The sequence below is a fragment of the Sebastes fasciatus genome, chromosome 5 (genome assembly GCF_043250625.1).
Source record: "Sebastes fasciatus isolate fSebFas1 chromosome 5, fSebFas1.pri, whole genome shotgun sequence".
NCBI lineage: Eukaryota > Metazoa > Chordata > Actinopteri > Perciformes > Sebastidae > Sebastes > Sebastes fasciatus.
The window spans coordinates 12,877,361-12,902,412 of NC_133799.1; the positions used below are offsets into that span (position 1 = coordinate 12,877,361).

Sequence of the window (25,052 nt, forward strand, 5' to 3'; positions counted from 1 at the left end):
TTGTTGTTTTGTTGTTTTTTTGTTATGTTTCAATTCACAACATTAACCACGCAACTGTAATTTTAAAAATTAGTTTAATGGGAACGTAATTTTGTAGGAGACAGGGTTGCAAATGCAGACATTCAAACCTCATTTACAGAAAATCCAAGTGAAAAAGGTTTGACATAGTTGGCAAGCTGTTTGATTGACAAGTGATTTGTGGGAAATGCAGCATATAAACACCTCAGCAATGAGTGCTTAGCACCAACGATAGAGACAAACACCTAAAGTCACTTAAACACTTTAGATATTAACTCTTTGATTTTCTGTCACAGAAGCACCTCAGCCTTCAGAAAAGCCCTTAATAGCAATAGATAATGTGCACACCCTATCCCTCTTTTTTAAATGTCATGTTTCTGTGCAGGAGAAGAGGCCTTAACGATATTTGTGGACAAGAGGAAACTGAGTAAGAAAGCAGAGGTGAGCGATTACTCGGGGAACTCCTCCACTGTGACTCTGGAAGCTCTGCACCAGCTGGCTGCCTCCTACTTCATCGACAGGGAGAGCACTCTGCGCAAGCTGCACCACATCCAGATCGCCTCCACTGCCATCAAGGTAATGCCTTCCTATCTCTATTGTTGAGTTCTTGGGGCACGCTCGTGGGCTAATGCATTGATTATCAAAGATTCAATCTCCTTTAATCTTCCATCAGCCCAAAATAAAGTCATTATGTATGACAATAAGCTGAGATGGTAAAAAGCTAGAAGGCTGGTTGTCTTGGCGGATTACTCTCTTCTTTGGCAACCTTTTTGTTGCACAAAATGCCTTAAACTGTTTTCCTATGTTTGCATACTAATTTAGCAAATTACTTTTTGGACATTCTGGTATTAAAACATCCTATATCTACAGTGACCACCGGAGACATATGGCCCACTCACTTTCAAAGTAGACTTCACATAGACTTTAAATAAGCAAAGTAGCTAAATTAAAGCAAAATTGGGATGTAATAAAGCAGAGTATAGTTGATCAAATTACACTTGAGTTGATATTACCATATATATATATATATATATATATATATAAAACAAAACAAAAAAAAAGCAACATATATGATCTTCACAAACAGGAAAAAAACATGTATTTTCTCTAACAGCAGAGAGCAAGTGCTTTATTCTAACAATCCAGGAATCAACATAAGACCTTGTGCTCCTGTCTCTGTTGTTGTCTTTTGTTATAAAGCGACAGCAAAGCTTTGATTGTAAACATGCACAAAATCACGCTACATGATTTCTGGGTTTAAGGATTTAAGATTTACCTCTTACTGCCAACTGGAGCTGCTAACGTGGGAATCTGCCCAGAAGCCTCTTATGAAACCCCTCTTTGAATGAAAGCAAAGCACAAAGCTGGAAGTGATGCGATATGAGATTATGTCCCATACAGTGCCTGAATTGGCTCGGTTCTCACCAGTACTGAGTACCAGCAATTCAGATTTGTGTCCACATGTGTACCTTTACTTCTTATTGCTTACCACCACATCCTGGTGAGTCTAGGTGTGCACCCCTGAACGCATGCGTAACGGTGTCTTAATGCTGAGAAAACAGGGCTGACAGTGCCTTTGGTATTCCTTCTCTTTATCCAATATAGGCCAACAGATATCATGTTTTGAGTTGGTTTTACTGTATCATACATGCAATATTTATATTTGTGTACAATTTGATTTGTATAATAAAAAATGTTAATTAACCAAATATACATGTATGTACAAACTGTGGAAATGTATGTTGTGTGTAGGCCTAATATATAATGAAATGCATGCAAAAAAATAATTTGAAGTAAAATGTGTTACCAAGATATACTTATAAATATAAAAATATTCAGGACATATGTGATGATCATGTAATGCAACATCTGAAGGTACTGACACCTTTCGTCCAATTCAGGCACTGGTTGCACACTAACTATATGAGAACTATAACAGAAACATTCAGATATATGATGCCTTTGTCACTGTCAAATTTGTAAATAGCAGAGTGTGGAGAACAACCATGGTACAGTAAATGCACCAGATTTAATGTTTCACTGCAGTCCACCGGAAATGATATGGACATTATGACAATATTGAAAGAGTCAAGAGACAGTTTGGTTTTGTGTCTGATAACAAAATTGCAATGCAATTCCTAGCGGATACTAATACAGACATTAAATATAAAAGTTCAAATTCGTAGCTATACCTACAAAAAGTAATGCACTGTAATTTATATATCCCAATAAATCAATTTGTATGTAATCCTTGTAATGATGAACCAGGAAGTATAAAAAGCGACAATCGTCACGTAGGAAAGTGGTTTGGGTGGGACGAGTGGGTCAAAAGAACAGACTTTTGCCCAGGAGACCAGTGTTCGTGTCCCATGTGAAACCAGAAGGCGACGTTGATTTATTTGTCATATAACTTAGGTACTTAAAGGACCAGTGTGTAACATTTAGGGGGATCTATTGGCAGCAATGGAATATAATATTAACTAGAATGGCACTCGGAGAGCGCAGACTTCCGCCCGCATCGTAAAACACTTCATTCAAACTGGACAGACACAAAATAAAACTCACCTAAACTGTCGTCGTTACTCTTTCCTACACCAAGTGTGCTTTGGATGAACTGAACTGTAATTTCATCGAGTTTAATGTGAAAAAATGGCAAATATATAGTTGTGCGCCCCCCCCCCCCCCCCCCCCGTTCTTTCTCTGAAGGAAAGAGGCGGGGTCATGCGGAGTAATCCTGCTAACAGACAAACAAACAAACCAACGGCGGTGAAAACATAACCTCCTACCTAAGCCTTTGGCCTTGGCAGAGGTAACTATGTTTTCTTTAGTGTATAATCCCCTGAAAAAAGGAATTGTTGTGTTTCCGTTACCTTAGAATGAGCTGTTTATATCTACATAGGGTGCGGTTACACTCTCGACGGAGTCCGCCATTTTGCACAACAGTAGCCCAGAACGGACAACACTGTTTGCTTTTCCTACCTGGGCCAGAGTCGATAACGTTACTCGGTCCCGTCGCCACCACTCTCTCTCTCTCTCTCTTGCTTCACCACTCAATTCGCACGTCCACACATGAGAAGTTGTAATCTGCAACCTCAGCGCTATGTACTGCCAGATCCTACACGCTGATCCTTTAAGTAACGCCACTTCCATAGTTATTCTAACCCAAATCAAAAAAAAATTCCCTAAACCTAATTAAGTAGTTTTGTTGCCTAAACTTAACCATGTTGATTCCTGTGAAGATGGAAGACAGAAGAACAAATTGAAATTGACACGTGTTGCTGGACATTCATAGGGAAACGCACAAAATATGAGGAATAACTTTTCAAAAGATACCATACAAACTGTTATAAGAATACATTGCACTTTTCATTTGAAACAATCACAGATTCAAACTTCAATTTCAAGCTGAACTATGTTTGTTGCCTTCAGGTCAAATTTGCAAAGTAGAAAACTGCCCCTCTCAAAGTCATACATGTTAATGATTTCCTTGTTTTAATACAATGATAACGGCGATGATAATACAGTGGAAGATGATAGCTATTACCAGCCTGCTTGTGCTGACATATGATCTCCAGCCACCGTGAGCACATCAACTCTGGAGGAAGCTTCGTGATGAGCACATATGGTGAGGGGGAGATAAATGAATCTTGTGAAAAAAAACAGCTCGTGACAGGTGTCTGCCTCCGGTTGTCACCTTCAGGCAGCATGGGGTTAATAGGGCTACGGAGCTGAGGATGACCCTCCTTTCAGCCTTTTTTTTTCATTCCTCGGAACACAGCGGTAGTCGGGCCTGTGAAGTGTGGCTTGCTCTGCTGTAGCAGAACATGAATCAGACTCCCTGTACTTATATCAAAGCTCTGTCCTCTCGCTACATTGTGTTCAGGGAGGGTTGGGTATTTCTTTTGCAGCTAAGGTGGGCGCATCAGAGGTGCAGAGGCAGATACTTTTGTCTGTTTCATTTCTTGGGAATTAGGTTTTTTTTCTGTAGCTACAGAGGGGAAGAGAAGAAGAGAGAGTGTGCTTTCATGCTCCAAAGGCAGTCATCTGGCGTGACTGACAGGTAGGAAGTGGAAAGAGGAGAGATTCACCTCCATCACCGGCAGAAAAGGGAGTCCAAGTAGCGATACATTCCTCCACACTTGCGCGCCGTTTCCACAGGGCGTTGACCCACACAGCGGCGGAACAGATACAGCTAAGCACTCCTCTGCATGAATTTGAAATCAAACAAGTTGAGGAAAGAATGAGAGAGGGCTGGCGAGGCAAAGACCCCCCTGCTGTCTACCGTGCACAGGAGAAATTGAAGCTCATTTTGGAGGAAAAGCCTGTTACTGTTGTGGTGTGCTGCGGAAATTTGGGCTCTCTTAAAGAAGTCACGGCCCAGAGCAGAGGCTGTGATCAGGTCGGCTTGTTTGTACAATGAGTAATGACTCCGGTCGTTTTGAAAGCGCCGGGGATCATTTTTGTTGCGATTTGAGAATTTCATAGGCTGAATCGATGGCGACATCCCCGTCTAACTCAGGCCATATTTGCCTGTCTGTACACAGTGATGAACAAACAACTTGAACAAGGAAACAGCAGGAGTCTCCGGTTTCGTGTTTCCATCTCGAGGGCAGCCTCTCAATCGTATTGTGTTCTCATTATGGTAGAGAAATACATTTTAGTGTCCCCCGTCTGACTCGATCGATCGCTGTCTGGGACTATCACAGAGTGGATAGACGGCGAATTTGATCATCTATGATCACACTCAGACCAAACTTTAATTTTACAGCATATTACTGGCATAGGGACAACAAATAGAAAATAAAAAAGGTAGCGTAAAACTGCCACAGCAATATATTTCGGACAGAAAAACACTTACCAAATCAATCCTCCACATACTGACACACATAAATGAAATAAATTCAAGACTTAAAGCTGCATTAAACATTGAATCGAATGAATGAGGGGGTTGCTATAGTGATTATCACCGACTCTCTGCAGCTTTTTGTACTATTCCCTGATGTTTCCTGTGTTCCCCTGTCTCTTTATCTCTGTGGCTGTATTAAAAAATGCATACTATACTAGTAGTATGTACTGGTTTGGCCAAAATGTAGCATGTAGTATGCAAACTAAAGCAAAATCACCAGTATGCCAAAAATACCCAGATGTAGTACTGATTTGAATAAAATCTTCAATACGCATCAGACCAGTCTCCCTTGCCTATTGTATCCCACAATGCAAAGCGCTAGAACAGTACATGCTACGTTTAAAACAGCAACTAAAAACGGCTTGTTATTTTTTACATTTTTCATATCTATTTCATCACTAAATTAACTTCTGAAAATGTTTGAGGCGAGAAATCTACTGTGTAACTTTTGAATACTGGCAGTTCTACAATATTAGATGCAAGCAATGTTTTATATTTAAAGTCTTCCCTCGTTGATGATCCTATTTGTCTTACTTCACCATGAGTTAGAATAAATTGTTTAAGGGGTGGTGGAGCTAAGCCATGCAGTATTTAGTAGTATAAGTTGTATTTTTCGATGATATTGCAATAATGGTACAAGTTATTTTTTTTTGTCGAGCTTGTTTAACAGCTAAAGGCTGGTCTAGCATACTGCAAAATAAATTGCTTTAACTGTTTCACACTGTGTACTACTGAGGAATGCAGTATGTACTGTATACTACTTTCATCAGTCGTATGTAGTAGTCGGTTTCGAATACAGCCTATGGTTATGTTTTGTCAGTGTGTGCCGTTGTGGGCGTACCTTCCCATCTCCTGGCTCCTTGCTCTGCTCATCACACTCACCTGTCTGCAATCAGTCTCGGCGTCTCGAGATAACCTCTGTTATGATTTGAAGCTATATAAAAATAAATTTAATTTAATTTAATTGAATCAGCTCATCAAGCTCACCTGCTTCTCATCAGCTCACCAACATGTAGTAAATCTACCTCGGCTCTTCAAACACTGGCCAGATTGTTGTTTTCACCTCAGTGGTATACATATATATATTCATTCAAATCGATCGCAGACTTTTGGAGTAATCCTGCTAACAGACAAACAAACCAACAAACCAACAAACCAACGCCAGTGAAAACGTAACCTCCTTACTAGGCATTCGGCCTTGGCGGAGGTTTCAAAGGAACCATATTTTCTCCTGGAATATGGTTGCGGTTTTAAACATTTGAAAACACGTGGTAAACATTGTACATTGAAACAAAACAAAACAAAAAAACTCAACAAAACTACTTTTTTTTTAAATGCTTTTGATGTTTTATGTAAAGTGCTTTAAATTGCCTTGTTGCTGAAATGTGCTATATAAATGAACTTGCCTCGCATTGCCTTGCCTTACTAAGTTTAGGAAGAAAAACATCATGGTTTGGCTTAAAATGACAATGACATTGAAACTAAACAAAAAAAAAATGCAACAAAACTACTTGGTTAGCTGTAGTAAAAAAAACAGCATGGTTTGACTTAAAATTACTATGTTTGTTATTTCATTAAGCCAAGGAGATAAATTAAAATAGGTGAATGGTGACTTCTAGTCCCCAACCTCCTACCGACACAGACTTCCAATGGATTCACATTCTCCGTCATCAGTCTCATAACCTCATCTGTTGCAATGAAAACTATTTTTTTCGGTTCTTATGAATGCTTGCACACCCCTGCAGAACATTTGTGCGAGGAAAATCATATCCGGACAAACTCAATTTCAACGTATTTCCGCCTGCGGAAATACATGTTTGGGGTTATAAATACATGATATACATGTGCTTGTGAGTGTGTATTTTTGGAACAATGTTTGTTTTCGGGTTTACGGACTGTCAAACAAATGGGTTTTTTGGTCCAATGGAAAAATGTTTGGACTATTGGTGTTTCGGAATAACAATGGGCCATCCCCCTCTCATCACCCATTAATGTACCACAAACACTAATAACTCAACAACCAAATAAAGGACAATATATGGCTTGAGATCGTCCAGCCGCTGGGATACGTTGAAGAACTTGCAAGATCTGATATGCACTTGCTAATGTTATATGTTGGTCACAGAACGGGGCCCTATACGCCCTAAAGCATACCCTGCTTTATCGTCTATTTTAGTTTAAATGGGTCCGTAATTTACTGAATGCTGTATTGAAGAAGACTTGAAACTAACGATTTAGACCATAAACTCATGTTTACAATGTTTACTGAGGTAATAAATCAAGTGAGAAGTAGGGTCATTTTCTCATAGACTTCTATACAATCTGACTTATTTTGCAACCAGAGGAGTCGCCGCCTGCTGGCTGTTAGAAAGAATGCAAGTTAAAGGCACTTCCTCTTTGGCTCCACTTCAGAATTGGAGGTTGCCGCTTGCTAGCCGACCATATAACATCATTTTCAGCTTAGTGATTGGATGTTTCTTACCACAATACACTTTGGGAGTGTTGGTAAACTTCTACCTTTTATTGCATGTACACACGCTTATAGCTTTGAACTTTTTATTAAATAAAAATATATTTTCTAAAGCAGTTCTTCAAGTTTTGTACCAATGATTCACTGAGAGAGTCTCATGCCCACGCAGTCCCCGAAGTGCTCCGAATGACACCAAACATTGTCAATGCAGTAAACAAATTGCAAAATAACTTATATAAATATATTATAAATAATAATTTTATAGCACGGCAGTGTGTTTACTGCCCTCTAGTGGCACTAAATTATGTAACGTGCTCCATTAAGTTGGATCACATTTCAAGTCCTCTGGTAGGCTCTTTCAAGAACCAGGTACATAAATAGTAAAAATGTTTTTTTCTCCTCCAGTATGTGCTAAAGGTTTGGTGTAATTCCAGAATATTTCAGCCTTTAGAATGAGTCATCCGCAGTATGTGTCGATGATCAAAATGTTCTCCTTCCTGTGCTTCTCTTGCTCCCACTCTGCTGTTTGAATGACTCTGTGAAATACTTTTAGCACTGTAGCACCGGGACTAAAAGCTCACAATATAAAATAAAAAGGAAAATATACCAAAGAACAGACCCTAGCACAAAGCTCCAGCTTTTGCTCCATTCCCTTAAACAGGCATGTGCTAAGATACAGGTGGCCAATAATGTCCTATTAAGTATTTTTAATATACCAGAATGTATCTACAGTGAATAGCAGCTGCTATGCAAAGCGGAAATTGAATGCTCTGCTCATCAGTCAATGTTTTGCCGTATGGCATATCATATGGCATATCAAATAAACCCTTATAAGGATTCAATATTCATGTGGTCTGAAAACCAGGGTTGTGTATCATTTCCTCACATTCATATCAGCATTAAAATCCCTCACGAGGGAAACAAGGGATTTATAATGTGATATGAATATTATTGTCGAAGAATTGCACTCAAATGATCTTCATTTCCCTTTTCGCATTCATAGAGGATATTTATTCTTCCTCTCACAAACCCCTTTCTTCTGGATTAGGCTTTTGATTAAAGAGCCCCATACTGAGTTTTCACTTCCCTGCAGCAACGGCCTCATATGAGTTCCCAAGCCCTTCAGCCCTCTATGATTGTGTTACTGATCGACTGACCCTCATTGTCTCGCCTCATCCATCTGTCACTTTACACCAACTGTCCTCCGACAGGCCTGACCAGGACAAATCGCCGAACAAAATATGGTTGTCCCAGAACCACAAAGAGAGAAAAATGAGAATCAGTTAGATGCTCTCCGACGTGTCACTGCAAGAGAAAGGAGAGTGTTGAAATAAGATCTCTCCTTGCAAATGAACTGAAAAGGGGATGCTTTGCTAGAGCGGCTTTGTGGCAAAGGTCAATCGAAATGTCTTCAATCAGCGGCGAGACAAAAAAAGAATCGTGTAGCGTTCTCGCAGATAAATGAGTGCAGAGAAGCACTCGAACTGCAATTTAGAGGAATCTAAATGAGCTTAGCCCAGTTTTCTTTCACATTCACAAGTCCAATCGATTATGTAGAAAGTACTTAATTCAAACGGAACAGAGAAGGCCATTTATGTTATGCGAGGCACATTTTCTTTGGCTCCCCTCAAACCAATTTTTTATCTGAGAATCTTGTGTATCGAGAATTTATAAATTAGCTTCTTGTTTGTTGTTGCCCAGGTGACAGAGACCCGCACAGGTCCTCTTGGATGCAGTAACTATGACAACCTCGACTCTGTTAGCTCTGTGCTGGTTCAGAGCCCTGAGAATAAAGTCCAGCTGCAAGGTTTGTATGATTTTTTTGTGATTGATGTAATGTGATATGTTTTTAAAGATCAAACTGAAGCATGCACATGGGATAAATATCAGTACAAGTTTGGCAGACAAATATACAGATTTTTAGAATTTATTGAGTAAGTTACAAGCTCAGTCAGCTCTGTATTACCACTACACTTTCACGGTCACTCCCCAAGTGCTCAATTCGATGACGGTACTAAATCCAGCTTGCTATTTACAGGCTTGCAGGTGATCCTTCCAGACTACTTGAGAGAAAGCTTTGTGCAGGCTGCTCTCAGCTACATAGCTTGTAATGGAGAGGGTGAATTTGTCTGCAAGGATAACGACTGCTGGTGCCATTGTGACCACAAGTTCCCAGAGTGCAACTGTCCCTATATGGACATCCAAGCCATGGAGGACAGCCTGGAGAGGATCACAGAAACATGGGGGATTCTCTATAAAGAGTTTGAGGAATCAGGTAAGAAAGCCCTCTACTAAAATAATGGATTTCTGCTCCCTTTTCATGTTGCATGCCTCATCCTACATGAAGGGGAATCAAACTTTTAGAGTATAAATCATTCATATGAGAGGGAGTGAAGATGAAATCAAGTGTTTTATCTGCACCGTTAAATCTGACTGAGGTTCCTATATGCAGGTCCCTCCCTGTTCTATGATTTATAGGTGAACTATAATAGCTGGCTGTGAATCCTGGGTCCTTGAACACTATCTGCATAAAGAAAATTAACAGTGCAACAGGCCTGGATTAAAAAAAAATCAACAGCTTCCGGTAGTTTACAATATGTCTAGAGCAGATTAATCAGCCGTAAAAGCCATTCATTGCCAGTCCAGCTTTTCAAATCACCGGGGAAACAGAGTTTGAGCAGAAGCTCTTAGCATAATGTTTGGTTATTATTGCTCTGCTTGGTCACCCTGTCTTGGTGATTATTACTCAGGTGAAATCAAAATGGCTGTCCCTTTTTTTTCCGCTCCTCAGATTTGGCTGAAATATCCTAAGTGCAATTACTTTTAAAGTTTATGTTTTAATAGCTGGGTGTGAAGTGAGGGCAGGAGCGTGCCCAGAATGCAGACACCTGCAGGAGTCATAAATGTGTCCTTCAGCGAGGGATATCACAGATTTCTAGCTGGCTGCTTTATCAGCAGAGGAAGATGCCAGGAAGTGTTCTGAAAAAGATCAAATAGTGACTCCTCCCTAGTCCCAATGCTATTGTTAACCTTGAATCAAATGGTGACAAAGCAGGATGTAACAGCATCAGAAACCCAAACGGTCACCTGTTGGTTTAGGCAGGACTTTATGTAGCTGATTGTTATAATATGTGGCTTTTGCTTCACACTTAACATAATTCACTTATTTCATGTGCAATTTAGGGGACGATGATGAAGTGAAGATGATGAATTTGACAAAAGTCGTCATTTTTCAAATGAAATGTTTCTTTAAACTGAAACTTTCTTTTTTCTGAAATAGAAATATATAACACATATAGAACCAGCCCGGTCTCACCAATGGCGTATGTCACGGATAAACGTGAATATGATACACTTACAGCCGAGAATATAAAGTGAGAGAGACTGCTTATGGTCGGCAGGAGGTGGATGGGTCCAACAAACACAGGACATTCAACCAGGAGACCGGCGTTCGTGTCCCAAAGTGTTGAGTTATTTTCAAGTTACGTTAGTGACATTTGTGACGAGTTTTCTGAACTCTTTACATATTTACATATTTTACTTAGTTACAGACTTATTTTAAGCCCAACCATAACATTTTTCCTAAAACCTAAGTGGTTTTGTTGCCTAAACCTAACTGCTAATGCTGCCATAGTTTTGTGGCCTAAACATAACCACAACCATTCCCTGGTAAAGGTATACATGACACACAACAAGCCTAAAATGCATTATCATGACACGTGGGATGTCTTTAAAATATCATGCTATTTATACGCCTACCCATGCGATCAGGTTTTATAAAACAAAATGGTGCAATGTAAAAGGAGAAAAAAGTGCATAATGGAGGTTCACATTTAAGAAGATAAATGATGGCCATGGTATTTTCACTCCTGGTACAGTTTGTTGCAGTAGTACTTCTGTATCAGCAAGGCTATATTTAGCATTTTTTAACAATAATACATCACATTCAAAATAATTGATACGTTTGCAAAGCTTACTCTGTATCATAACACCAAAGTTCCTATAAAACATTTTGTTTTCTGCCTCAAAGTGGTCCCTCTTGTGTCTTTTATTATCTTGTCATACTGAATGCTTTTGGTTTCCTATTTTGCTTGATCAAAATGTTATGTTTGAGTTGACTTTTTCAAAGCGCCACCTGCCAGATGCTCTGTCCAAATTCAAGGTACTCCACATTCCTATCCCAAATAGAACAGGCTGCCAAGGTCTGTCCAATTCAAAAGGCTCCTTCAAAAGCAACTGGAAAATACAGACATCTTTTGCCTCTAACTGGAGGACACAACCGGTGCATCCTCTGCATTTTATAGCATCACACAATCCAATGTGCACTTGTCAATTGTTTAATGGAGCGTTGAGGTGATCCTTGCCAAGTTGTAAAGTCAAGAAATATCACATGACCACATTGTATTTACAAGGTATTTCAGGTAGCTGTCATTGACTAGTAAATATGAAAGCAGGGAGTTACTAATGGAGGCCAAGCATACACTTAAAATGTGTTCTTGTTAACAGCCAAGGCATGTTGGACACAAATAAATGGACACAGGACAGAAAAAAAAGTAAGGCCATATGGCAATATTTACTGTTAACATAGTACACTAGTTGCCAGTTGTCCATATGTTGAAGTAAAATGTTAAAGCTCATACTGTATAATCTGGTATCAATAGATAACCCATCTCATGGGAAGGCATAAAAATAGCACAACATTACAAGGACATTCCACGTCAACCCGTTCTCACTCCCAATTACCGCAGTCAGTTAGGTAAGTGCCCCACAGCATCGGAAGACGAGGCATTGAGGCACCCTTTAGCAACAGTATGTGACAAACCAGGCTTTCAACTAACTCCAATATAAACCCACCCGTGGCGTTATTTGACGGTTAGAGCAAGTAGTATTAATAGCATGAGAGTCTAAGGCCTGGCGGGAGGTGTGGTGGATGGGTCAAACGTACAACCTTTCAAGCAGGAGACCACTCTTCGTGTCCCGTGTGAAACTGAAAGTAACGTTGACTTATTTTGTTACGTCAGTCTTTAGTCACGTATGTCGTTTAGTATCGTCAGCCATGTGAGTCACATGAGTCGCTGGTCTGTGACATCAACCACAACCGCTTCCAAACCCTAACTAAGTGGTTGTGTTGCCTAAGCCTTACTTCCTGTGAAAATGAAAGTTTATTTTTAAAAGACACTATGCATGTAACAAGCATATATTGACACGCTGTCACTGGTCCATCCAAAAGTAAGAGGGGTATCCCGTGTTTTGGTCTGCAATGCCGAGGGACATTGAACAAGCGGAGGTATTTAACGAGTCACGAGGATGCATTTCAGGCTTTTCGTGTGTCATTTGTATGCCACGTACAACAAAACTTCAGTAACAACCACTTAGTTAGGTTTATGAAAAACTTCATGGTTGGGCTTAAAATTAGTACGTAAACTAGGTGAAATATGTATAAAAGCAACGTAACACAAATACAAAAAAAAAACGTCACCAACCCCACTAATGTAACTTAAACCACCAGTCTCAAACACCGGTCTCCTGGTCGAAAGTCTCCTGTCCCACCCAACATAAGCAGTCTTTCTTACTTTTTAGTCTACGTCACTAGCTCTGAGCGTAGCATATTTACACGGATGCGCTTACATTACACTCAATACAGACTAAATGGCATACAAATGACATGCTAAAAGCAAGAACGGCGTTCTTATTGCACACCAAAGGCCTTGCAAATTATCATGTCATTTTTATTCAACTGGGCTGCAATAGATCAACATTTGTCACGGTAATACTTAATGTTGCATGCAGAATAGAGGATTATGGATGCTCATAGTCCCCTTGGAAATAAGCATGGCGATGCTGTATTGATGATAACATTATAAGATGTCCCCTTTGTATGTGTCTTTTCTGTGGTTACAGATGAATTCAAGGCCTTCTATTCGAGGCTGCCCCAGACCTATTTCCTGAACGTGTCAAGCATCCAACACTTGTGGTCAATGGACAACTTGTTTCAGTGGCGATATGAGCAGCTGGAGAACAGCATGCGGGTCCTCTCCAGTAGAGCCCAGAGAGTCATCTTCAAGCTCTTCAGTCTGAGTAAAAGATGCCACCGACAGCCCCAAGTCCGCCTACCAAGAAAACGGTGAGCACAGCCGCTGAAACACACATCTTGTGCGTGTGTGTTAACCATGTATGTCTGATACTTTTTTGTACAATTTGACAAAGCTTTAAGGGTAACTTTGATTCTGAGTAAACCTACTGCAGCTAACATTTTTTTTTTTAAAAAGCAGTGTCTTTTTGTAATGTAGTTCTCTTTTTGTACATCCTTCCCTTTCTGTGTGATGTATACCCCCAGGAGGTTCTGCCATGTTTTGCCCAAAGCTGTAGATCAAGACACAGGCTGCAGTTCTTTCTATAGACTAACCCAGCGACTTACAGTAGGTGGGAGTAAACAAGCTGCCATTGCTGTGATGGTATTGCACTTGTATGTATGTAAAGGATTTAATTTTTATCTCTTTTGTACAGCTTTCGCCAATAAAAATGTGCATCCTACACGTTGAAATGCAGCGAAATAACATTAAACAAGCCATATATTTGTATTATCAAAGAGCTTTATACCTTTTCAACCATATTCATCCCAGTTTTTAGAGATGCACATCTTTTCATCTCACAGATCAACACAAGTGACCTTACCTGGCTTACTTTACTTTTATCAGCTGCTCCAACCGTAAACTTCAACTTCAGAAATCGACAAGTCTGTGCTCCATGAAATCTTTATTGGGCTTCATGAAATGTTCATGTAATCATGAAATCTTCATTTTTTTTTCATTAGACTTCATTGGACCAGATTCTCATTGGTTCCAAGGCTGCAAAGAAGAAAATCTCACTTTTACAATTCAATCCAGTTTTGCTACAATTTTTATAGCTTTCTTCAGCCTTTGCTGCTGAGAGATGACAGTCATTATGCATCAATGCCGGCGACAGCTGTGGACAGACATTTTCGGGTTGTTCGTCTGCCAGTTTGTACCATTCTTGTGAACGTGATATCGCAGGATCACCTTGAGGAAATGTCTTCAAATTTGGCACAAGTGTTCACTTGGACTCAAGGATGAACTGATTCGATTTTGATGGTCAAAAGTCCCTGCGACCTGACGTCCGTCCCATTCTCGTGAACACAATGGCTACATTCCAAATCGCATACTTTTTATTTTTATTTTTAGTACATACTGCAGCTGCCCTTATAAAGTATGTACTGTTGCATGCAGTATGTTTACAATTGGGACATACTACTTTGCCATGACATTTCCCCTTGAACTTTTTACCCTTTTGCTCATATATCTGCTATGCAGAGGATTGTAGGTCAGAATAGCCAGAAAAGCATGCTGGCTTGCATACTGCAAAATGCGACCAGATGTAGTAGGACATCCTGGTATATTTGGCATACTTCGTTTGACATACTACGTATTGGGACATACTAAATATTTTTCTGGCGTACTAGTATGCTAGTATGGGTATTAGAATGCACAGAATATCTCAGGAACACCTCGTGGGATTTCTTCAAATTTGGCACAACCTCCACTTGGACGCAATGATTAACTGATTATAATTTGGTTGTTAAAGGTCAAGGATACTGTGACCTCACCAACATGTGTTGTCCATAACTCAAGAATGCAAATGCTAATTATGACAATTTCACACAAACATATTTTATCCAGACATGGATGTAAACTGCAAATTGATTGGTTGGTGGAGACATAGAATCGCGAGGCAGTAATTCTGGTTATTCACGTGCCAAGAAGAGGTCACTTGTCAGAAAAAATATATAGTTGACATAGGTCATTTTAAGTGTTTGACCAATGCTGGTGAGGACAGCTTCCAAATTTTTAGACTACTGTTTTAAGACTGAATAAAATTCATATTCACTCAGGCTACCTTTCTCCGTCAGAGGAGCTGATTGCCGAAGGTGATGAATCCGGCCATTACTGTCAGTCACACAGCGCTCGGATCGACTGAGCTTCCACAGTAATGGCGGCGATGCTAGAGAGCACAACACATAAATCAACCGGCAGATTAATCTATACAGTGCACTCTGTTCAATGTCCTCTCTCTCTCTCTCTCTCTCTCTCTCTCTCTCTCTCTCTCTCTCTCTCTCTCTCTCTCTCTCTCTCTCTCTCTCTCTCTCTCTCTCTCTCTCTCTCTCTCTCTCTCTCTCTCTCTCTCTCTCTCCGATTTCTTTTCTTCTTCTTTCTTCTCTCTGTCTCAGCCCTAATCTGTGTCGCCCTCTCAACAACATTGCCAAAAGACACATTAATCACTGATCTATGCAGCTGATATTCTCGCCCACTCTTCAGGAAGAAGAGTGGGAGCGTCATCGCCCTCATCCAGGCAGTGTTTATCTATGTTATTACCGCTGCGTCAACTATGAAGCTTTCCCTTTCTTTTCTGTCCTCACAGAAATCTCCATACTCAGTGGAGAGACATTGAGAATGGGATGTTTGTCAGTTTTGCCTGGGAGAGAAACGGAAGCTCTCGAAAAACCCCTCACTCTCCCTTTAACATCCTGTTTGAGGCACTTGAGATAGATGAGAGATATATGATTGATTTCGCTTCCTGGGGGCTACTTTTTCCTCCGCGCTGACAATTATGAGCGAATAAGCCAGTCGGAGCTGCAGTCAGCTTGGCTTTTTATTAGCAGGGTAATGATAAGACTGCGCTGCAGACTTTATGCTCAAACTTTTTGCCATTAGGCATAATGATGCACATTGTCATTCAAGTGATGCTTTCAGTACTTCTGCTTTAATCTGCTAAGAAAATGCCTTTCTTGTGTGTAGGCTTCTCCCCAAAAAAAGGTGGCGGGTTTTTCATGTACGGTACGTTCTTGAATGCTTCACTGGAGGAGTCCTCTCATCTTTGTTTGACTACTAAGAGAGTGCAATTAAGACGTGACTCTAAAAATGTTGAATAGCTTTTTAATTAACTTGTCAAGGGATTCAGCAGATCAGACCAATTTCATCTTTGCAGCCTCACACTGTTTCAATTACATGAGTTCGTACAGAGGAAAAATGTCCAGAAGGCATGATTATTGCATGTGATGAACACTGGTCTTTTCTTCCTTTACATTGTTCATATTTATTAGTTTTGATCGACTAATTGACTGGTTTTGCAACTTTCTGTTAATAGCATACAGTTCCTCTTACAAAACATAATAGTAAAGGTTCTATAAGTACAATTATGCTTTTTGGGGGAGCTACTACTGCAGATCTGACTATAAAATTACAAGAAGGTAAAAACAGTATAAGACATTGCATGATGAAGATGTTGATTGGAGTAATGATTCATTTTTATAAAAGTCTATTCATTCTCATTATTCACCATCACTTGCACAAAACAGATGACAATGGAGTAAAGATTGCAAGATAAAAGCAAAAAAAAATGTATGAACATTTTATAAAGGATATAAAAAGAAATAAAGGAAAATATAATGATTACAGCAGTAAGTTAAGGTGTACCTCGGCTTGTTCATAACTTATAGGCTGTGGCCAAATATGCTGATGCCCCTGTCCACATACTAATCTACACTATTTGTTTGGTTTTCACAGTTTGCCCCTTTATTCCAATTAAGGTTGAATCTTAATGCTATAGCATATAATAGTATTTTAGACAAAAGTGTGCTTCCAACTTTGTGGAAACTGTCTGGGCAATGCACAAAGACGGGTCCATAAAATAGTTATTTTCCCATTTTGGAGTGGCCTGCACAGAGCCCTGACCTCAAACCTATCCAACACCTTTTGGCATGAACAGGAATACAGACTGTGAGCCAGGCATTATCGCCACAACATCAGTATTAGACTTCACTAATGCTCTTGGGAGCAAAACACTGCAGACCAGGTTCCAAAATCTTAAAGAAAGCCTGAAACCAGAAGAGTGCAGGCTGTGATAGCAGCAGATTAATGCCACTGGATTGAGAATGACATGTTGAAATATCTCATCTGGGTGTCGACATACTTTTGGCCAATTATTGTACATTACTTGAAGCAAAGCTCTATAGTTAAGTACATATGGTCTTGGGTCATGGAATCGAATATTTTTAATTTAAAAGTCCACCAATCTCCAGGAAGTCCCTTCATCGTTTTTAAGTCACTGAGTTTTCCCTTTATTAAAAAAAAATATTTTCGGCAGAAACAGAGCTTGAGTGTCCTTTGAATCACTGGCTGAGAGTTGTTTTTATAGTTTTTAAAGCAGCAACTATATTTTTGGCTGATTTACATTTTCAGTGTTGCCTGCTCCTTTTTAAAGCGGCACAGAAGTTGGAAGACACTGTGATTTACAGCAGTGGTTTGGAGGAAAAGTTGCAGGGAGCTGGAAAGGCTGCACATAATCACACCAGGGAACTAACAGTACAGCTGCAGTCTTGTCTTGGTGACTGCTTAGCTCTGCCGAAGCTGTCGGAGGTGAAATGCCTTGCCCACAGGTAGCGCGTGATGGAAAGGAAGAGCCCGTTCGGATCATTTCCCATGACCGCTTTTTCCTTTAGGGGGGTTTTGATATTCAAATCAGTGATTTTCTGAACTCCGACTTGCTTCCAACTGCCAAGCACACAATACGATTGGGATACAGAGGAAGGATGCCCCAAATGTAATCCAGCAAACATTTTCAGATTAGCATAAAGTTTACCACAATACACCCTCATCAAAGAAAAAGCTTTTTTTTTCTGAAAGGAAAGCCAGCGGTATGCACTGTGCATTCCTTCTCTTCAGCAAGCACAGAGGATAAGAGGCATAAAGGGATCACAGTCAAGAAAGTGCTACAGACGGGAATCAAACTCCGGCCCACATGGGGGAATTATATGTATGTCTGAGAGTCAGTTACCCTACGGCTGCAGCGCACTTCTAATATTTATGTCACAAACTGATCAAAGATAACTTTATCTCTCTCTCAACTGTCTCTCGCTTTCTCTTCCTTTTCAAACACCGATGTTTGTGCTCATATTCTTCACACGTGTAACCTCCACTCATCGGGCACTTTATAACTACAAAAAAAACTGGTATATACTCCACAGGGATGTCAGGCCAGCCTGACTCAATAGCATGGGGAGATTTCTGCAATATTTATACAATCTTGAGACCGTTGTCCTGCTGAAAATATCCAACTGAAAAAGGGTAGACTGGGGATTGACTTGGTAAGCAAGAGTTGGCCGTGACATTGAACAGCCTGTTCGCACGAAAAGGCGTAGGAATGTCACGATAATGTGCAAGGCATTTAGCGTACAATAAGAACGTCTTTCTTGCATTTGGCGTGTAATTTGTACGCAATGTAGTCTGTACTGACTGCAATGTAAACGATCTGCGGAAATATGCCACGCTCAGAGCTAGTGACGTACAATAAAAAGCAACCGCTTATAGCGGGCGGTAGTAGAGGTGGATGGGTCCAATGAACAGGACTTTCCTAAATGTTTTTCCTAAACCTAACTAAGTGGTTTTGTTGCTTAACCCTAAGTGAGTGGTTTTGTGGCATCAACCTAACTGTGGACATTACTGTACTTTTGTTGCATGGCGTACAAATGACATGTAAAAATCCTAAAATTTGTCTTCATGACAGAATGTCCGTGTAATGTTGTGCTATTTACAGTATACGCCTTTCTGTGAGACCTGATTGCATTGGAATACAACTTGAAACCTTTTAATACCGATAAATCCTAGAGGGATTGGAGGAGTGACCTAAGTAATTTGGTTGAAATTTGTTGTGGATGTCTGTGTTATAAACAGTATACTATTCTGTAGTCCAAAAATGCATTGAAATATAATGACCGAAATGCTGTTGAAGTAATGGTTATGTAACTTAGATAGATATATTTATATATAAAAACTCTCTCAAAGAGATCTTTTGACCTCACCTAAACCATCCTTACTTGAATCCTCTCGGGCCTCTCTGCATTATGCTGATTATGCTTTCTAATTTTTTAATGAGCAAGCTGTCTGCACATCCAGACAGGTGTCCCAGACCTAATAAAGCAGCTACCTATTAAACCAGCTCATCCTATAAGCTCTGTTCAATAACCACTGCCTCTCTCTCTCTCTCTCTCTCCTCCTTCTGTTTTTCTGCCTTCCCTGGTGCAGGCCTCAGTCCTACTGGCTGAATCATTTGCAGTCCCTCCTGTATTGCTCAGAGAACAACCAGGTCGGTGCATTCTCCGAGGAGCTCCACAGCTGCAGCTGCCGATACGAACACAGCCCCTGTCAGCTGCCGCCACCCTGCTCTGTCGGGGAGGGCTCGCTCTGCGCGACGTGCGCACCGGACAACCACACCCGCTGCGGGAGCTGCAACCCGGGCTTCGCCCTGACACAGGGGGCCTGCAGGTCCATGGTGGCGGACTCAACGGAGAACTACCTGGGATTCGAGACAGACCTCCAGGATTTGGAGCTGGGCTACCTACTGCAGAGAGCTGACCGCAGGCTAGAGGTAGTTTTTCTTTTTAGCCTTTTGTTTAATCAGGTCAGCCTAACCACGAAGCTGAGCTGTCTTTCACAGCAGTATCCTGGGGAAGATATACTCTTTCATGGGAGCCACTCAGCATTACAAAGTCTTGCCCTTCTGGCTACTGAGAAACTTCATAGCTTACCCATGTTTTATCCTTGCATTTATTGAAACACATTTTAGATGTTCTGTAGGCAGCTTGTGGGTTCCTTAATTAAAATAGAGACTAAAATACAAAACCAATTCAGATTTTGTAGTGATTTGTAGCTATAGGCATTTTTTGACAAAACATTGTTTGACAAAACCTGGTTTTAGCAGAGTTGCATACTATACAATCACATGTAACCTATTTTTTTTTTGCCTCAACATAATACTACTTTATATAAATACAAATAGGTGAGCTTGAAGGGGCATTCTTGACTTTGGAAACTCAATACATCTTCTGCCTTCCTTAGTGGATGGAGTTGCTCTAAACAATGATGTTAGAATGTTTGTGGTGCCCAGAAAGACTTAATTTTTTAACATGGCCCGCAACTACAATTATGTCTAAGATATGCTACATACTGTACCTCATAACCACAATGTGCCTGTTTCGACTTGAGCCCATAAACTGTATATAAAGATGGATGACGCGTCTCTACTTCTCCTCCCACTGTACAGAAGTGAATAATTTGGAGACAGAGTCTGCGCAGTAGTGATCAGGGGGTGGAGCCGCGGTATCAAGGTCACTCGCCCAAACCAATCTCAAGCCGAGCACGGCTGCAGCTTGTCTGCGAGAGAGACTCGCAGCTGTCAATCATGATGTCTCACCCCCTTTTTATAGCATCAAATAACTAATTAAAACCATACTTATCAGAACACAATGAACACTTCAACATAAATCAGCGTGATAAGAACTACCAAAAATGACAGAAGCCATGTTTGGGAAAAATATTATTTGACCTGTACTGTGACTTTAGAGTTTGACCCATGTCCCATCCCCTAACATGGAGGGGGCGGAAATTATGACCTATACTGCAGCCAGCCACCAGGGGGCGATCAAGATGTTTTGGCTTCACTTTTGGGGAGCTGTCATGTCGTCCATTTTTATATAAAGTTTATGCTTGAGCCAGGCACTGTAATACCATGTTATCCCCCTTCTGCGATAAGAAACACCTCACAAAATGTATCGAGTATTCCACAGCCAATTTATTGAAGCTCAAACAATCAATTTCAATCTCGCTTTTATGTTGGTACAATTACAAGTTTTCTCTCTGTATGTACTCACTGTGTTCATGAGTGTGGCAACGTCCTTCATGTCTGTGTGTCTGACAGGTCCACGCAATCTTCATCAGCAATGACATGCGACTCAACAGCTGGTTCGACCCGTCATGGAGAAAGAGGATGCTGCTGACACTGAAGAGCAACAAGTACAAGTCCAACATGGTCCACATGCTACTGGGAGTATCCCTCCAGATCTGCCTTACAAAGAACAGCACCCTGGAGCCTGTCCTCACTCTCTATATCAACCCCTTCGGAGGGAGCCACTCGGAGAGCTGGTACATCCCTGTCAATGAGAACAGTTATCCAGACTGGCAGGCCAAAAAGCTGGACCTGCCCTTCGAGTGTTACAACTGGACTCTGACGCTTGGCAACAAGTGGAAGACGTTCTTTGAAACCATTCACATCTACCTTCGGAGCAGGATAAAGACTCAAGATGGAGTGAATGACAGCATGTATTACGAGCCTTTAGAAATTACAGATCCTGCTCGGAACCTGGGCTACATGAAGATCAACAGCATCCAGGTCTTTGGCTACAGCATGCACTTTGACCCGGAGGCAATCCGTGACTTGATTCTGCAGCTGGACTACCCGTACACCCAAGGGTCCCAGGACACTGCAATGCTTCAGCTCTTGGAAATACGAGACCGGGTGAACCGGTTGTCCCCTCCCGGTCAACAGAGGTTGGACCTGTTTGCTTGTCTCCTGCGGCACCGGCTCAAACTGACTGCCAGCGAGGTGGTTCGCATCCACGCCTCCTTACAGGCCTTCAGCTCACGTCTGCCCAATTCAATGGATTACGAGACCACCAAGTTGTGCAGTTAACAGCTGCTTGAAGGGAGATCTGGACTGTACACAGACTCAAGGAGAACTCCTTGACATCAGAATGGTGCCCATTGTGGTACAGTTGTGCTCTGTCTCTATGGATTACCCAAATGTGGTAAATCAGGAGAGAGTCAGCTGTGGACAGCTGAAGAATGTACTCATCTGGTTGTTTTGGTTTCTGTTTTGTGGCAACTACTTTCAGTGCTCTATCATAAAGAATGAGGTGGACCAGCGAGAAAACGCACAACCGTTTCACAAGAACAAACTCAACAAAAAGTATTCTGCAGTACAAACTCTAATACCGCTACATAAAACTTGAACCATCCTGTTTCAATATGACTCTGCTCATTTATACTGTAAGTACCAATGCCAAATGAATGGACATTTTATGGTAAAAATGGTAAAGTCTGTTTGTTTGTAACTTTTATATGTTCCTTTGCTTCAGTGACAGTGCACTTTCCATGAAGACCAGAATACAGTGGTGTCAGTCAAGATTTTGTAGATAAATTGATATTAAAAGATTATGTTAAAACAGATTCCAGCTGTTGGAATATTTTTCTTGATACTAACGTTCTTCTTATTCTAAAATGCACTTTCGACAAATTAGAGTCAGCATGAATGAATTGGATGAATTGATTGTAACGACTCCGCAGTCGTTTTTTTTTTTTTTTTTTTTCTGCATTTACTTTCATATGTCACAACATTTTCTGCTCACCTCACTTACCAGAAATCCACCAAGGGAAATATGTTCAAAGCACAAACACCCAAAAATGTAAAGAGTTGAGGATTGATTAAAACATTCAAACTAGCAGGTCAAACAAACAAGGTAAAATGTGCTTTTCAAGCATCAATCTATAAACTGCCAGTCATCTTGGTAGGGTTACTGTAAAAATGAGACCATGGTGGATACAGTGAATGGCCTTCATTTGACTGTATTGGTATTAATCTGAAAGTGATTTGACATTTCCGATGGACAACATTAGGTTCTATTGCAAGGGAACCTATAACCGTATTTCCACCAAGCAGTCCAGTTCAGTTCAGTTCGTTACACATTAGAACAGTTTATTTTTGCGTTTCCTTTTGCAAAAGGTTTGAATGATACCAATAGAACCACTTTATTCTCGGTACCACCTCGATCAAGGTTCCAAGCGAGCTGAGCCAATACTAAAAGGTGGAGTTGAAACACTGCAGACCACTGTTTGATCAGAGAGAATCATCACAAGCGCAACACGGGATGTCCTGCACAAAAGTGGCATTTTTAATTAGCCAAGCTGCCATAAATAGACACCACGATTTTTAACTTACTTGACCTAGATGAAAAAAAAAAAAAACAGCAGCTCACAAAACTACGCCATAGTCCACGCCAGATACACTATGCCGTACAATTGATGAAGTGCAGACCTTCCCCAGTTTGGTTGCCCTGTCCCGTTGAAGATGATGTCACGGCAGTTCCACGCGCCATCGCTACAGCGATCAGCTGAGGATCTCGCCTACATTGAGGGGGTACTATCCGCAGTGGAAACACGGCATAGAGAAAAGGACCTGGCAGCAAAAGTGAGTCAAGTCGAGTCAAGCAGATCCGTAACATGCAGTGGGAACACGGCATATTTGTTCGCCCTCTCTTTAAGAACAAACAGAGAGAAAAGAAAGTCCTTGTTTAAGTTTAAAAACTGTATGTGATCTATATTGTGACAAATTAGTGTAATATAGAAACTATGCAGTTTGAATAGTAAAAATAATCTGTGTATAATTCACAGTTTACTTAGAATTTTACTCTTTAACTCTTTAAAGCCATCAAGCAATTTTTTTTCTTTTTGAGAAGTGGTGCACGACACAAAATGCAGTATGGAAGCGAGAAAAGGGCCACAGCAAATGATTTGAGACCAGGTTTCAGAGTATTTTGCAAGTAACATCCTAACATTGTGTTGTAGCCACGTTTTCCATGTGATGGAACAGATGCATTGCATTTTAACCAGTGCAGCTGTGTACACCAGCTGTGTTGTGGCTCGTGCCTCACTCTCGCTATGTAACTGTGACCTCGAGCTTTTTTCAACACTTTCAACATTATTTTTTGTTATGAGTTACATAAACAGATATGTCTGTGTATTGGGCTGTGAGCTCTGTCAAACACATCTTGAGTGCACAGCAGTACTTGGGCTGAAAAGATCCAGTGCAGACACTGACAGAGGACAGCAGCTGCTGCTATTGTGCTGCTGACGAGCTGCTTCGGTTGCACGGCCAGTTTAGACAAGGTGATGGGACCAAATACCAATTAAGCTCAGGCAGCACACAGCACTTTCTGTCCAGCCCAACTGCACAGCAGCTCAACAAACTATTGTTAAATTGTGCCAGCAAGACAATGTGTGTGGTTGTGTCAGTGTGGGGGAGACACTCTGTGAAGAAAAAGAAGCAAACGAGAGCTACTTTAAGTATATTTTTTTTCCTAATGTTTAAGCATGCCCACAATCTTGTCCTAACCCTTACCAATTTTTTCGTTGCCTGACCTCAATAACACACTGACTATAGGTAACCATAACTACCAGATCTACCAGAATACCATTTTATTTGCCAGATCCACAATCTTTGCACAAATGTGTATATTTAACCATAACTTTACCGCACTGTAGTTGCCATACACCAATATTTTAGGGATAACCAATGGCTGAGGTGCATTAAGACAGTTTTACATTATCTTTGGCTTCATCACCCACTCTCGTCAATTCAAAGAGAATGTTGGTATACAGTAGGCTACCAGTGTTTGGTGATGAGACACAATGCTGCACTTGGAACACTCCGACCTGAACAGCTGTGAAATAAAAGAGGTCAAAGGCCACCACTATTGGTACCAAAAGAGCGGCCTGTTCTCATTCCCAGGGCATCCAATACCAAGGTTTTGTCATGACCGTTGGTGTGTGATACCGCCGCACAAGCCACTCTTTAACACTAGTATGAGACGGACCAGGCGTTCCATTAAGTTTAAAGAGTGAAACGACACATTAAGGGCAGGAAAAAGGGGAGATGGATGGGTCCAACAAACACAAGGCTTTCATCCAGGAGGCCGCAGTTCAAGTCTTGCGTGTTAAGTTTCACTTTCACGTCACGATCAGCTGTTCGTTC

General features: G+C 40.8%; 1 protein-coding gene across 1 annotated transcript in view; it reads left to right on the top strand.

Moving 5' to 3' along the window:
- Positions 1-22,471, top strand: part of LOC141767635 (BMP/retinoic acid-inducible neural-specific protein 3-like) — a 40,872-nt gene extending 18,401 nt beyond the window's left edge. Inside the window, exons 3-8 of the mRNA XM_074635130.1 lie at positions 404-594; positions 9,096-9,201; positions 9,433-9,669; positions 13,296-13,518; positions 19,493-19,835; positions 21,165-22,471. Of these exons, the coding sequence (XP_074491231.1) occupies positions 404-594; positions 9,096-9,201; positions 9,433-9,669; positions 13,296-13,518; positions 19,493-19,835; positions 21,165-21,935 (1,871 nt within the window). The 3' untranslated portion in view covers positions 21,936-22,471. The remainder of the gene's footprint in view (positions 1-403; positions 595-9,095; positions 9,202-9,432; positions 9,670-13,295; positions 13,519-19,492; positions 19,836-21,164) is intronic.
- The last annotated feature ends 2,581 nt before the right edge of the window (positions 22,472-25,052 follow it).